A 14,822-nucleotide genomic window follows, 5' to 3' on the forward strand; every position below is an offset into this window, starting at 1 on the left:
GCACATTATTCTTCATTCATATCCTGTATGCATTTAAGAAAGCAGGTCAGTCAGTATACGTAATTTAATGTGAGGAGTCTGCTGAAATCTATTCCAGTGTTCCTTAGTCACAGTGATACACTGATAAGTTTTAAACTTTACTTAAAGGAAACAAGCAGGATTCATTTGTTGTTCCAAAACAATGAATAGCTACTGTAGAAAGCAATTACTTGCGAGACATAGGACTTTCAGATCATGCAAACTACTCTGTACCAGATGCTCTATCTTTGTCCAAAATCTCCTTGGCATTCTCATTTCAGAAGCAGAAGTTCCTATATCAATAATTGATAGATGAAGGTAGAGGAAAATATGTATTTCCATGGAAACTATCACTATGCTTCTGTGACAGAAGCACACATGGCTTCCACTGTGTATAAAACTACAACCTGATATCAGAGATCCTTCCCCCATAAAGACAGCTCTTTTCTACAGATAGTATTTTCAGTATTGGTTATTAGTTGACCTTTCAATTCTTAACACCCATTTGTGGAGTCTGTGGTTTGACTCCACATGCTGCTGAGGGTCACAATAACAGAGGCTGGCAGGGACACAAAGATATTCTAGGTCCAGTTTTCCCAGCATCACTCTAAACAAGATGTTTCAAGGTAGATGGTTTGAATAGTAAAACAAACCTAAAATAACAGATTCACTTGAGTAGATAACATTGTCCCAACAACTAATATTTTGCTTAAGACAACTGTTAATTTGATAACTCTAGAGAAAACAAAGGGTATTACAAAAGCAGCAGCAGAAAGGCAAAATCTAAACTAATCTTCTCACTCTCCAAAAGCTGATGGAAACTTAAACCAACTTACAAAATGAGAAGAAAACTCTTCCATCTCACCACTAAGCTACTGAGAGCTTTTCTTCACAAAATCGATGAAGAACAGGTAAAAAGGTAAACCAGCGAATCGGGCAGTGCCCATTAACCTTGTTAATACAAATAGATCAGTGAGACCTTCGTCAAAAATCATCCTCACTGCTAAAATCAAAAGACTGTTGGACAAAGAATATAAAGAGGCTTTCTGATGATTGTGAGAGTGAATGTTGGATGAGGAAAAAGCACAGACAGATGAAGACACAGGTCTATGGATGTTACAATGCCAACACATGCCTTAACAATTTTTGCAGTGTTAAGACAAAAAGGCAACTTTGATATTGCAGAAGAACAACACAAAGGCAATATGAAGATTACAGAACCAATACTGGAGATCTCGAAGCTAGATACTAGCTAGGTATTGTGAGCTAAGTATCTGTTTTGCTGCAAATTTACTGCAAATTACAGTAAAAATAAAAGGACTGTCTCTCACTGATAACACTATGACAGAGAAATAAAATTCTGTATTATATAAACATGGGGAAAAATATTATTTCATCCTCTAATTCCTCTCTCATTTGTGTCTAGCATGTTAGCTTACAGTACTTGCCCCTCAGTATACCTTTGTTCTGAAATTGCCTTTTCTGAGAAAGCTGATTCCAAGGGTTTTTTTCTATTGTGAATTATTATAAATCATGATATAGATATTGTTCTCCCCAGGTTGCTGAGCAATTAGAGTTTCAATTTATATCCAAAGCCATATATACTGCTGTGCTTCCAGGATAGATCCCACTGGCACGGACATGCTTCCACATGATTTCTGTACTGTCAAATACTTGAATAAAGGCCCAGTGAAGACAGCTCTGCACAGCCCCTTCTTCATCTACATGAAAGCCTCCAGCATCGTTTAATCTTGTATTACCTAGACAGCTTCTTCTGAAATCAGGTGGAATATTGTCAGACACTTCCTGGAAACAATTCTTTAGCTCTTTATACTTCTTTCTGAAATTTAAAGAGGGTTTAGAAGTTTGCTTCCAAATACTCAGGACTCCCTAGATAACTTTTTTTTGTTGTTGTTCGTCAGAGAAGATAAACATAAGTTGCAAGTTCTATGAACTTTTGCACTCATCACTGGAGCAGCAGAATACTTTATTAGCAGAACCAATGGTTGCTTTAATGCTTTGCACAAATAGCCCCTGACTAATATACTCCTGACTAGAATCCTGCACATTCCACCTTGCTAAGCATCCCATGCTGGATCCACACGTGTTCTTCAATGCCCAGCACCTGTTCCCTTTTCTCAGGATATCACTTTTACCTAGTTACCAGGCTGCACAAACTCAGTCAAATACCTTGTGTTCTTCTTTCATCACCTGCTCAATAAGCTCAGATTTCATGGGTGGCTTAGAGTACTGGCCTGAAAGGAGGCCGTGTCCCAGTTTAGCCCTGTAGGGAAGAAAGTGGCGGGGTGGAAACAAACATGTGAGAAACACAGAAAAGAAGAGAAAATTTTTATTCCAAGCAAAAAGTTTACTGTCTTTGACCCCCTGATGAAACACCATCAGCTGCAACTTAGGACGCAAATCTTCCCATTCTACCTTGTGCCATATCCCACTTTCCAGCCCATGCACCGGTGTTCTTTTGCCCTGCCATTAAGTTATTTAGACTCGATTTAACTTGACCAAGTAAATCATTAAGAAGTGTCACTTACATCTGAGTGTTGAAATCTTGTGTTGGATCAAGAGGGGAGTAGTCAAATATTCGTGGAAGGTTTCCCACATACCTGGGCAGCAAGAAAAAAGAGGAAACATTCAAATATTGCAGCTAGATTTACTCAAGGATACCCCAACAGATATCAGCCGTGATACATCAGCAGGCTTCCTCTGTGCTAACAAGGCAGATTTTGCATCATAACAATGACTTAATCTATCCCCAGTGTGTGCTTCTCTCATGGAAAAATAATAGTAGAGAAATTAGGAAACAGCCATTTAAGTTTTACTTAGAAGCTTCTAGCTATAAAGAATATGGTGGTGGTATTCATCTGGAATTTAAATTCTATTACTTGATCTTGAAATAGATGCAGGATACTCTAAATCATAGAGCTGGACTGAGAACCAATGTACTTGCTACTCCTAACCAACATCACCAAATAAATTCCAAATTTGTATCAGGACCAAAACATGTAAAAAGAATGTTTCTATTGAGTTTCTTCAGAGAAACAAAGGCTAACTCCTGACAATAAACACTGAGGTACAGATTGTTCTAGCCAGTTTGTTGGAAAGTGAAGCATTTAGTAGCACAGTACATGAGCACTGCTTTCCTTGAGCACAAGAAAAAACAGGCTAGGTAGGTATGGCCATGTTGAAAGAACACATCTAATTTCTGCCTGGTCCCTCTTTCATCAAACATCCCCACTACTTTGTTGATAGTAAGTGCTTCAGAACTCCACGGACCATGCTGTGGAAAACAATCTCCCTTACTAAAGTCCGTTTTGATATTTTTCAAAAATGGAGGTAGAAAAGCTGGCACTTAATGAATCTACAGACTGTACTCCATATGGCTAACAAAGCAAACAAACACAAGTTTTCTCCCTCTTCTTCTCCAGAAGGCAACTGCTACATGAAAACCTGGGAGGCCGTCCAAAATCCAAACGCCTTACTTCCAGCACACACACTGCTACTGCTGTGGAATGAAAGAGCACTCTGAATTTTATTGCAAACCACAGACTGTCCTTTATAAAAAGGCTCCTCTCCTTGATGTGTTCAGTTTTGGTCAGTCAAGAATATTTCATGTTCTTCTGTCATACTTTTGTCCTTTCACTCTCTTAATTATTCAGTGGAAGAATATGCTCACACTACCCTTTTAATGAAATAAGATTTTTTTTTTAAATAGAATTTTAATTAAAAAATTCCTCTGATAGTTTCCCCTCTTCTTAGCCATGCATGCAAAAGGTGCATTGCTTTTCACTAGCATGGATCAATATTAATATGTTTGTACCAGTACAGTCTTTTGCACAAATGACACTGGAGCAATAGAATGATTCCTACAGCTATACAAAGGCACAGGTCAGTACAAAGAAATCTAATGTGATATTGATGATACTGAGATAAATAGAGATATGCACATATGTGTATAAAAAGCAGAGACCAAGCAATGAATTTTATAAGGTGGCACATGACTTCCCACCACTGAAGTTAAGTAAGTTCTGATTTCAAAGGCAGATTGGGTTTTGCGTTCCAACCTTTTCCAGAGGAGAACAATACAATCACTAAATCCTCTAAGCAGCCAGTGAACTGACTGAGAGAGACCTGTTTGCAGGTGAGACAAAAATTAAAATACCACCTTTCTTAGAGAAACAAGAGATTGAAGAATGCAGCAGCAGCTAGTGACAAGAACTAGTCTGAAGCTACTTACGCTCGCTGGAACTCTGGGATGCTGAAGATGGCTTGCATGACAGCATTGAGGTAGCAGCTATTTCCCAGGTTCTTCATGCCTGTGTATCCTGGGCCATACATGGGCTTGAGTTTCACACCAGCTTCCTGAATCACTTCCCATTCAGACACTCTTGGTTTTATATCATTATCTCTTAGCCCATTCTCTGTCTGCAAGCAACAAGATTTTTTTTTAATGTTTAACTTCTGCAACAATGATGCTGCTGCCATCATCATCACCAACTTTGTGATCTATACTCTAGAAAATAAGATCCAAACCAATGGGAAAGGGAGGTAAAACCTGCATGTAGGGGAGAAGATCAGAAGGTTAGCATCTTGCAACATATATCTTAGCTCTTTACCACAGACCACTGGCACTTTGAGTGTTCCTAGTTATGACCTCAATCCCAGCTGGGAGCTTCACATCTCTCAAGGCTGTGACCTCAAGCCTCAGCATCAAAACACTGCATTTTTTCAGGTTTCATATTCCATTTGTAATGGCCAGGAATAGCTGCTGCTGTAGGAGCTGGTCCTAGCAAACAAATGACATGAAAAGCTGCAGATCCAAGAACTCTTCCCTTTTTTAAAATGGGAAAAGCCAAAATTTTTGATGCTGATGTTTCTCCCCTTTACAGCTCAGCTTTCCACTTGCAGGTACATTGACTGTTCACAGCTTGCAGGTACAGATGACTACAGTGTCATTTACTGCTACTAGCCCTCCTCCATCACCACACTAAGATTTTTACAGACCGGTCTGAAGACTGGAGGCAAAACCTTTGCAACAGCTGAGACTAAGCTTTCAAGGTTGCTGAGTAAAACAGGTTTTCCAGAAAGACTGCTGAATAAAACAGACTTTCTATTCATGATACTGGCAAGGAAATTAGTGCACCAAAAATATTATTAGTACCATGAAGGCCTTTAAAACTACAGTTTAACTCTTCTCTATAATTTTAGAGTTATTATTAGTTTTCTCTGCACTTGGACAAGGAAATACACTAAATCAGTATCAGGTATGTTAATTTTTAACAGTTTTCATGTTCAGATTCTCAGGTAGTGATACTAGGCTTGAGTGAGAAAAACCCCCACCTGCCGTTATAACCATATCCCATTCAGACTTCTTAGATCATTTAAACAGAACTGGAATCAACATCCACTAAGATACAAAATATTAAAAGGACTTCTCTACTAATACAGACCCACAACATGTTCAGGAACAGGACTCTTTTTGCCCCAATCCCTTTCTAGTGTACCATGCCATAGACCACACTGTTTTCTAGACTTGAGAGAATGTAATTTTTCATTTTGTAATGTATTTATGAACAAGACCTAAACTGAAATTTGTAACATTACATACAGATCCTTTCAACCACTTTTTTACTTATCCATTGCTTAGCTTACTTTTGCTTAAGATTTGTATCTGTTTACACATGCAATAGGCTTTCCTTCGCTCACTGTAATTAGATATTCTAGATAGTCTTCTCTAACTGAATGAGTTTTTCATCTTGAAGGAAAATGGTACGTAACACACGAGAAGTGAAACATGTAAACGAAACACCACAAAGGAACTCTTTCGGAAGGCAACTTTTGGATTTGAGAGTAATGATTCACTCATCTTGGACCTCAGAAAATAAAACACGAATTGCCTGGCTGAACTTTACAAAACTAAATACTATCATAACAGTCTGAAGGAATCACACAAATATAAGCTACAAGCATCATTCTCCTCCTGTTTCTCTCCCACCCCCAACTAGACAAACAACAAGTAAACAACAAACTAAATAAAAGATGGATTTCCTACCACTTGCATCTGCAGCATATCAATTCCAAAGTGTGCCAAGTGTTTTGCTATATGTGGATCTAAAACTGGCTCCTCTTCATCAAAGGAATAGACATCTACAAAAGCAGAGAGAAACCAATGAGCTGTCGTATCAAATGTTATCCCTTCTCTTTGTTTACCAACACTGCATTCTCAGGACAGGATTGCCTACACAAGATGCCTTAATCGTATTCTCCAAGTTTGGTTACAACCAGCAGAAAAATGCATAGACATCCATATGGCTCAGTAAGTATTTTAAATGTTCTAAACACAATTACCTCATCTACTCTCCTCAAAAGAAATTACATGCCCTCACAGTATTAAAACCTAAGAATATTTATAGTGATCATAGTATTTTTCCCCCCAAAATAATAAATTTGTAGGGAAAACAAGGAATAGGGCAAGAAAAATTTGCAGATACGTGGCCAGTCCACATTTTAAACATGGCAACAAGAGATCCTGAATTTTTGTGGAGCTACTAGATACAGGCACACACATATGGGGCCAACTGACTACTGCCAACAATATTTTGATTTCTAGTGTAGTTTAAGGAATCCACGTCTGCCCTTTTCCCACAGAGATGCAAGGAGAACTGAGAAATTTTTTATTAGAAATAAAGAGGTGTTTATTAGATTGGACACCATTGGATTGGACTTCGAAGATTAATCTTGTGGCTAGGGAGAAAGGCTGATTTTGTGACTGAGGTCACGTATGGGAGATCTAGATTTCAGTTCTAGCTGTATGATAGGTCCTTATGGCTCTAAGTAAAAGCCCATAAGCATTTTGTCCGGGTAAAGCTCAAACTGTGGAGGGAAGCACTACGTCTAGTGATGATATTTTCTTTAGGAAACTGAGTTTAATAAATTCAACCGAAGGACAAAATTGTTGAGAGAGGAAAAACTCAGTTTTAGTGTTTACCAGCCACGCCCTGTAATGAAGCTGAGTCCAGAGCAGTTTTTGCCTACTTGAGCAAATAACTAGAAAGCTGCAAGCATCATAAAAGGACATGAATGATAAGACATGCACTAATAAGACTTGAATAGGTCTTCCATCTTTTCTTGTCTCTGGCCTCTTCCTCTGTAGTGCATGACTACTTCCCTGCTTTGGTCTCTACTCATACCAAAATCCAGAATCCCTCTGCCAGTCTGCCTGCACTTCTCTCAGCCAAGTTTCCTTCATGCCTAGCGAAGTTTCTTACAATGACCTCACCCCGTATTAGCAGATCTAGGTTGACAGAGAAAACTTAGCCAGGAGAAAGATGAAACAAACTCAGGAGAAGATAGCATGAACCCAGACGAAGGTTGTTCACAGCACAAATACCACTTCTGAAAGTTCCTTACCTTGCCCTCTCCTGACAACTGCAGACCCTGGCTCTGACTCAGCCCATCCCCTAGATAAGACTCTAACAAAAAGGCAGTCTCATTGAAGTCTGCTGGTACCAAACCCACACTGAAATGATAGGTTGAAGGTTAGCCAAGAACTCAAAGATGTAATACAACTTTTAAAATTTACCAGCCCTATGAAAAGTATTAACTCTCTCAAGCCAGGGAATTGTGTTTTTGAGTTGTGCTGCCAGCTGCTGATTAGCCATCAGACTTTACATTAGCCATCAGAATTAACACTGGTCCTGATGACCCCTCTGGCATGCATGTGGCTGTAGCTGCCCATCTGCTGGAATTCCCCTGTGTGGTACCAATCACGCCCAGAAGACATGACTGTTCATACACACAAGAGATCACAGCATTCCCATAGTCTTCTGGTGAGGTCACAGTGCAGCCAAAAGATCCTGAAAAGTTCAAACACCTAATGGAGTGAGATTACACATCAACTGAGCTTGGATGACTACTTTCAATGTGGAAGCTTTGATTTTGTTTTTCCTCAGCTCTGGCAACTGAAGACAGAGCAGCCATCTGGGACTACTGACCCAGAGCAGCAGAAATAGAACATAAAACACATTAATCCTTTGCTCAAGCCCAGCTTGTGTCATATACTTTAGTACTTTCTGCTGTGTAGCCAACTTAAATTCATGTGAGAGAGACACAATTCACTTATTTCAAAAAAAAAAAAAAAAAAAAAGAAATCAAAGAGCAGCAAATTTAAGGAAGAAGATGAGAGCCCCCAAACACAGGTCTGTAGTGCTTGTCATATGGACTCTGGTAGATAAGGAACATAGACAAGTCAGCAAACGTGACACACAGAAGCTGGTATCATTAGAGTAGGAAAGGGGAAAAAGGAAGCAATGTAAGAGGGAAAAAAAACCAAAAAGAACCAAGAAAAATCCAAGACAGACAACACAGAATATTATTAAACAGAGAATAATCATTATTACGATAAGAAAAGAAAAATGACTGCTACCTGTACCTCCTTTTCTCCCACAGTTCTACACCTGTTCTGGCTGTGTAGACATCACTCCTTCCTACTTAAAGGATAACAGGCAACAGCAACGCTGTTCCTGAAGAAACAAGTAGCTCAGGATCTCCCAAAGGAAGTATCTGACAATTGCCAAGATTGGCATCCACAAAGCAAATCACTCAAGTACCTCTCAGATAGGGCTTCCCACTGTCAAACCCCCAATCCATTCCTCAAACCAGTTTCAAACACACAACCTCACAATGACTTGAAATGAAATCTAATGGCATTGTCGAGAGAGGCAGCAGGTAGCACAGACTGCTGAGTAGTACTCAACCTATTGAAGCAAACTTTTCTGAATCTCTCATGCATCCTGTCCAAGATCCAAGAGCAGAAGACAGAAGTTTGGTTCAATTTCCACCCTGATCCCAGATCTGTTTGTTCACAGAACATTACAAAATGGGGCTAATGACCCAGAAATCTTTCATAATGTATACAACACAGATTTCTCAATGAGAATCTTTTCTCCGCTGCTCCCTCTGTGTACACATAGGGTAAGTGTAAGTGGAATACTGGCACCACCTCTTTCTCCTTCTTACGAGTGTGAAAAAGGAATAAGTTATGTCAGCAGAGGCACTAACACTTATTACTCCTCTTCCATCACCTCTTCACCTCCAGCCCAGGGAAGCAGAAACCAGACAGCCTTTGCGTCACAATCAGCCACGGAGCCTCTTTCCTGAAGCTCATCTGTCATCCAGCCCTATCAAGAGGTTATGACTACCACTGCAATACAGATCAGAGAGAGAATAATTACTGAAAAGGAAACAAGAAGGACTGGGGAAGTATTTTCTATAGGGAAACCAAGTAAACATCATCCAGAAGAACAAAGGTCTGTGTAGAACAGCTGGTGCCCTTCATTCCGAGGGAAGGATGACAGCCTGTCCTTTGTTATGCCAAAGGCCACTAAGAGAGGAAGCAGCTAATCAGTGGGAGGCAGAAGGACAGCAGCCATAAGGAAACAAGTACTGCTGCTAAAAATGAGAAAGAAAAAAAAAAAAAAAGAAAAACCACTAAAGCATATTCTGTTATTTTGTAGATGCAGTTGAAACCCACAGCTGGGCAAATCCTAAACACCTTCAGTAACAGAGATTCAGACAGAAATCATCCAAGACCAGGCTCATGCAAGGAAACAATATTCTGTTTGGGAAAGAAAAGAATGAATTTTGCTCAACGTCTCTGTGGCACAGCTGGTTGAATCTGACTATAGTCTCCTTTCCCTGACACTGGATAGGACTTAAAAACGAAAACCTCTCAATCGTTTTGTTCTGTTAATAAAACAGGCTACTCTAAACAGCTATTTTTCATCCATATGGTCATAAGCACTAAAACCACAATATAATCATACTATGTGTTCTTCCATTTTTTCTCTGTACAGCTGCAGCAAAGGATCTCCTTGTTTATGACTTTTTCAGCTTCTCGTATTTTTATTTCATCTAATCCTTACACACCAATATCCTCTCCACAGCAACACTGCAGAACGTCACACTCTGAGAATATGCAAACAAGGATAGATCTATAGCTTCCCTCCCCCCGGCCATGATCATCAGGCATTTTACAAATAAGCATCACAGCAGCCCCACGAAGACGAGCATTTGCTAAACTTAACACAATACTACCAAAACAATATGGAAAAATAGCACAGTTTCCAGTATGATTTTAAAACCCCCTACTGTTAAGAACGGACTTTTCTGACTTTAGAAATCATTACCCTGTTATTGTTTCTATGTTACATAAGATTGAACAATTTGCCCTAGCAAACTGAAAAATACTGTTTCTCCAGATTCTGCTGTTTCAAAATAATATCATTCTTCTATTATAAATCTACTATTATACAAAGCCAAAAAACTATTTACACCAAATATAAAACAGGAGAAGAGCAGATAAAAAAGGTAAGGGCCTTCTCCAAACGGAGTGTGTGCCATTCCCTCCAACCCCGATCAAGATTCACAGACTCACAGGGTTTTCTTCCTGTATCACACCCAAACATTTGCACTAGAAGCACAAACTCACTTGGTAATGGATATACACTGTTAGTCTTAGGCACAACAGGTAGCACATCTCAGAACCTGACAGGTGGCTGACCTGCTCCATCAGGAGTGATGGTTCCCAGCTTCACTGCCAGGGGATAACCTGTCTCCTTGTAGTGCTCCATTGCATGCCCGTTCCCCCCACTGCCATCAAAGAACCACTTTCCACACAGCACAGAACCATCTGTCAGGTTTAGCCACAGATTCTCTCGCAGGTCACATTTTGAGCATTTCCAACCGCTGCAAGAGAAAACGGGAGAAAACAACAGAAATAAGTAAGGCAGGAACCAGTCCTGTATTTCTAAGGTAGGTCAAACCAAACACACACACCCAGCCTGGAGTCATGCAACAGAACTGTTGGCCGAGTTGCTGGCTTTAGTTCTGCTACCCTGGACTGTATTAGAGAGCCTACAATGAGCAAACCTTATTAGCCTCACCTGGGGGGAATTCTAACACCATTGTCTAACTGTACAAGTGCTTTGGCATGTTTAGATGCCTGTAGCTCTTCTTCCCAGGAGTCAGGCTCTTGCTTCCTGTAGGGTGATTTTGCACTGAGAAGCGCATCACAAGCTATCGTCACCTGGAAGACAAACATATGTCAATCAAAACCTAACAATTCAGTGACTGGACAGAACTTGGCATTCAGCCCATTGCTAACAACGTACAGAACTGGACATCAGTAAGACTATTTATATACTTAAATATGTATGTAATTTTCTAGATTGCAGTTATTATTTTAGTAGGAGAGTAAGCACCTGTACTATGTGAGCTTCCTTGGGGACAAGCTGGCATCATAGGGAATAGAGAAGGTAAAAGAAAATCCAAGAACCAAAGACAAACCAGACTTTCAAAATTACTGATTCTCTATTATAGCTGGTTAAGAAAGATCTTTATGTAAAAAAAACCACCACACATAAGAAAACCAAGCACCAGCTTGATAAAAACTGAAACAGGAAACAATTCCTATCACCACTTGCACACACTCACTGACCAGTGCAGGTAACTCTTCTATATTGGGTAATGAGATTTCATAGTGATCAGGAAATATAACAAGTTTTGCTTCATCTTCATATTCAAAGTCATCACTGTTGAGATCACTGTTCGTCTCTAGATCTGGAAAACAAGATGGGGAATGTTAGGAGATTGTCCCAAAATAAAGGTTCCTAAATTGTGGCAGGGTTACCACCACGAAGCATTGCTTGCCTGGCACCAGCCTGCAAGTTGACACTGTCAGGAGTTTCTTCTGGCTAGAGATGTTTGTAAAATCCTGATCTAAACTGAAATCTGACCATCCTGAAAGAGGATGTTCTGAGGACCAAAATCTTCATCTTAATCTCCTCCCCAGTCACAGCTGCAGTTGATTTGGCCCCCCTGCAAGCAGTGCACTGTTGCAGACATCACATTCTGGGAAGCAGCTAACAAAATTCTGCTCATTTTGGACAAAAATCAGGATGCAATATTGCTGTGTCTTTTACCCAGGATCTTGGAATGCTATACAATATGGAGACCAGGTCACACTACCAACACTGAAACAGTAGAGCAGGAGTAATGCACTGCTGTTTCAACCCCCATATTTTCCAGATCACAGACCTGGCTGAATCATGCTATGGCTTCCATTCATCTCGAACCTGTGGCCTTTCCTCCCACGAAAGGAAAGTTAGTACAGCAAGTACAGTTACACCAGCATTATCCCTCTCTTGCTAACTCCACTCTGTGACCAGTGAAACTAACTTATTAACTAATACAGCTTTCCTTTGAAGATCAAGCCTTCCACAGTGTTTGCATACACTCTTATTCCAGTGTAAGGATGACATTTTTGCTTAAATATGAGCCTTGATCAAGAAACATCAGCTAAAATGAGTGTCCAGAAACAAGTGGACCCAGAGAGAAGCCAGGCAAAGCCTAAGTAACTACATGGCTAGTCTACATCTAGATCTAGATCTAGATCCATGAAAGACTTAATTATCCCATAGTGACAAGACTGAGTTAAAATCTTGCTCAGTTCTTTCTAGGACAACTGAAAAAGTTGAGACCAAACATGTATGTTGTGTCAAGACATTTCACAAGATTCAACTGCAAGCACAGCCTGGGCAAGGATGGGATCTTCTGGATCCTTCTCCCATCTGGAGATGCTGGATCTCCTGTATTCCCAGGTACCAGACAGTCACTTACAGAATAAGGTTCAAGCAAGAAAGAAGATGCATTAGCAGTAGCTAAAGCTGCCTCTTATTTTCACTCCAAGTACATGCATATGCTTAATGAGTCACTCAATACTAAACAAGCATTGGCAGCAACCACTGCACCCTGGGAATGCCTGAAATCTCAAATGTATATCTGGGGGAGAGGTGAGGATGACAGAGGCCAGGTTCAGAAAACTAAGCTCTCTATTTACCCAGTGGGCAGTAACTGCCTGAACATCCTAAGCGACAAAACAAGCATCAAAAGATATTTTAACTTGACCTGGAAAAACTACCTCTTGAGAGGAACATAATCCAGTTTCCATTCAATTCTTGGCTCACCTGCTGCACCAGCCAGTCCTGAGGGGTGACAACACCCACTGTCAGTGACTTCCAGCAGCATGACCTCTTTCTCAGCAGCAAAAACAAAAGCCCCTTTTCATCAGCTGAATATAGACACACAAGCAAGAACTTTTTCTTATACTGAAAGCATGACATTTCTAAAGAAAATATTAATTCATAACGATCCCTTCCCTTACTGCAGCATAATAGAAATAACCAGCGACCTCACTTTACTCCAGGCTTCTTTCCCAGCTTGTATTACAATCCTGTGTTTTGATAAAGGAGTGAATCTCAACAGATGCAGTCTGCAACAGTAAGCTCTTGTGCTCTATGAAGCAAAGAAACTGAGTATCTCCACTCTGATGATACATACAGCAATGAATCACAGAAAATCTTCACTTAATGCCCAGAAATTTGATGGTGGCCAACGTAATAAAACCAAAAGTACTGATCATCTCTTAAATATGACAGAGGTTCCTCAGAGAGGATAAAAACTCTACTAATGGTTTAAAGGCTGCAAATGCCTCTTCCAGGGCCTGAAGTCACACATTTCGCTCAGCCACCAGAGGGAACCTGAGGACAGCTCACCTCAGCCACCGTTATCTGCAGACATGTGGAAGACCTGCTGGTATTTTCATTTTCTTATGATACTGACATTAAGTTTATAGTATTTACAATCTGCTATATGAAAACAGCAATTATATGGTTGCCTGGGTTCAAAATTGAGACACGCACTTCAGCTTATCTCACAAGCCAGATGACAACAACAGCCAGATAGTAGTGGCTTTACTGCTACTGACCTGACCTGCACTTGAACTAGTGATCCAGGGATGAAAGACTGAGTATTCTATTAGCAATCATCTGCTGCCATCTAAGGACTTCACACACGTAGGAGCATCAGCCTTTTGTGGGCAATGGGTAGAGAAGGAAAGTTCCTTTTTACCTTCTCAGGCTTCATACCATTCACGTTACCAGAAAAGCAGAAAATGATGGCCTGTCAGCATGGCATTCTGGATGTCTGACACGTTGATATGGCAGCATCACACTTCTTATTTTAAAGAAAGATACACACAGCTTCATAACAGTTCCAGGAAAAAAAAACCATGACGATTTAACTGGCAATTCCACATTTGAAGGTGACCGCGTAAAAGCTGGTACACTTCCACTCCACACCCCTACTCCCTCTGAATAGGAATTAGAACGACTACCAGTGCTTTTCGGCAATTAGGACTCTGAAGGCAGTTTCTCAGGGTTCAGATCCAGTACATAAGAGTGGAAAGGAATTCTAAGGTCACTGACTGAAACCCCTTGATACATATATACTTATATACCCCATATAAATTAATACCCCATATAAATTAATCCCTTTTGTTGACTGTCAGACAGGCCACTTAATGACATCCAGTTGAAACCCCCGAAATCACTACTCGTATTTTTAAATCTTGGCTTGTATGTGCTGAGAGCCATAGTTGCTAGGTTCAGTAAGAAGTTCTACCTGCATTATTTTTTCCATGCTTGTGCAAGGGCCAACATGGCTAAGAAAGCATGAGCGTAGATATAATAAAAACAGACGACTATTACTTTAGAAGGCCATGAAGCCCACACTGAATGAGGGCAGAGCTTGACCCCGTAGCCACTGGGCATCATGTGCTGTCTGCATGCAGTTTTGGACTTGGATTTTAAAACTAGTTCAGAATTTGAGAGAAGAATAAGAATAACTATAGGAAAGTGGAGCCAAGGGAAATCGACTTGCAAATGGAGCAT

At 40.2% G+C, this 14,822-nt stretch overlaps 1 protein-coding gene across 1 annotated transcript in view; it reads right to left on the reverse strand.

The window, feature by feature from the left end:
* The window catches only part of USP13 (ubiquitin specific peptidase 13), a 56,667-nt gene that overhangs the window by 20,170 nt on the left and 21,675 nt on the right, over positions 1-14,822 (reverse strand). Inside the window, exons 4-10 of the mRNA XM_074834209.1 lie at positions 11,531-11,652; positions 10,977-11,119; positions 10,595-10,779; positions 6,086-6,180; positions 4,271-4,458; positions 2,568-2,639; positions 2,209-2,302 (exon numbers count right to left, since the gene is read on the reverse strand). Of these exons, the coding sequence (XP_074690310.1) occupies positions 2,209-2,302; positions 2,568-2,639; positions 4,271-4,458; positions 6,086-6,180; positions 10,595-10,779; positions 10,977-11,119; positions 11,531-11,652 (899 nt within the window). The remainder of the gene's footprint in view (positions 1-2,208; positions 2,303-2,567; positions 2,640-4,270; positions 4,459-6,085; positions 6,181-10,594; positions 10,780-10,976; positions 11,120-11,530; positions 11,653-14,822) is intronic.

Source organism: Strix aluco, chromosome 9 (assembly GCF_031877795.1).
Source record: "Strix aluco isolate bStrAlu1 chromosome 9, bStrAlu1.hap1, whole genome shotgun sequence".
Classification (NCBI taxonomy): domain Eukaryota; kingdom Metazoa; phylum Chordata; class Aves; order Strigiformes; family Strigidae; genus Strix; species Strix aluco.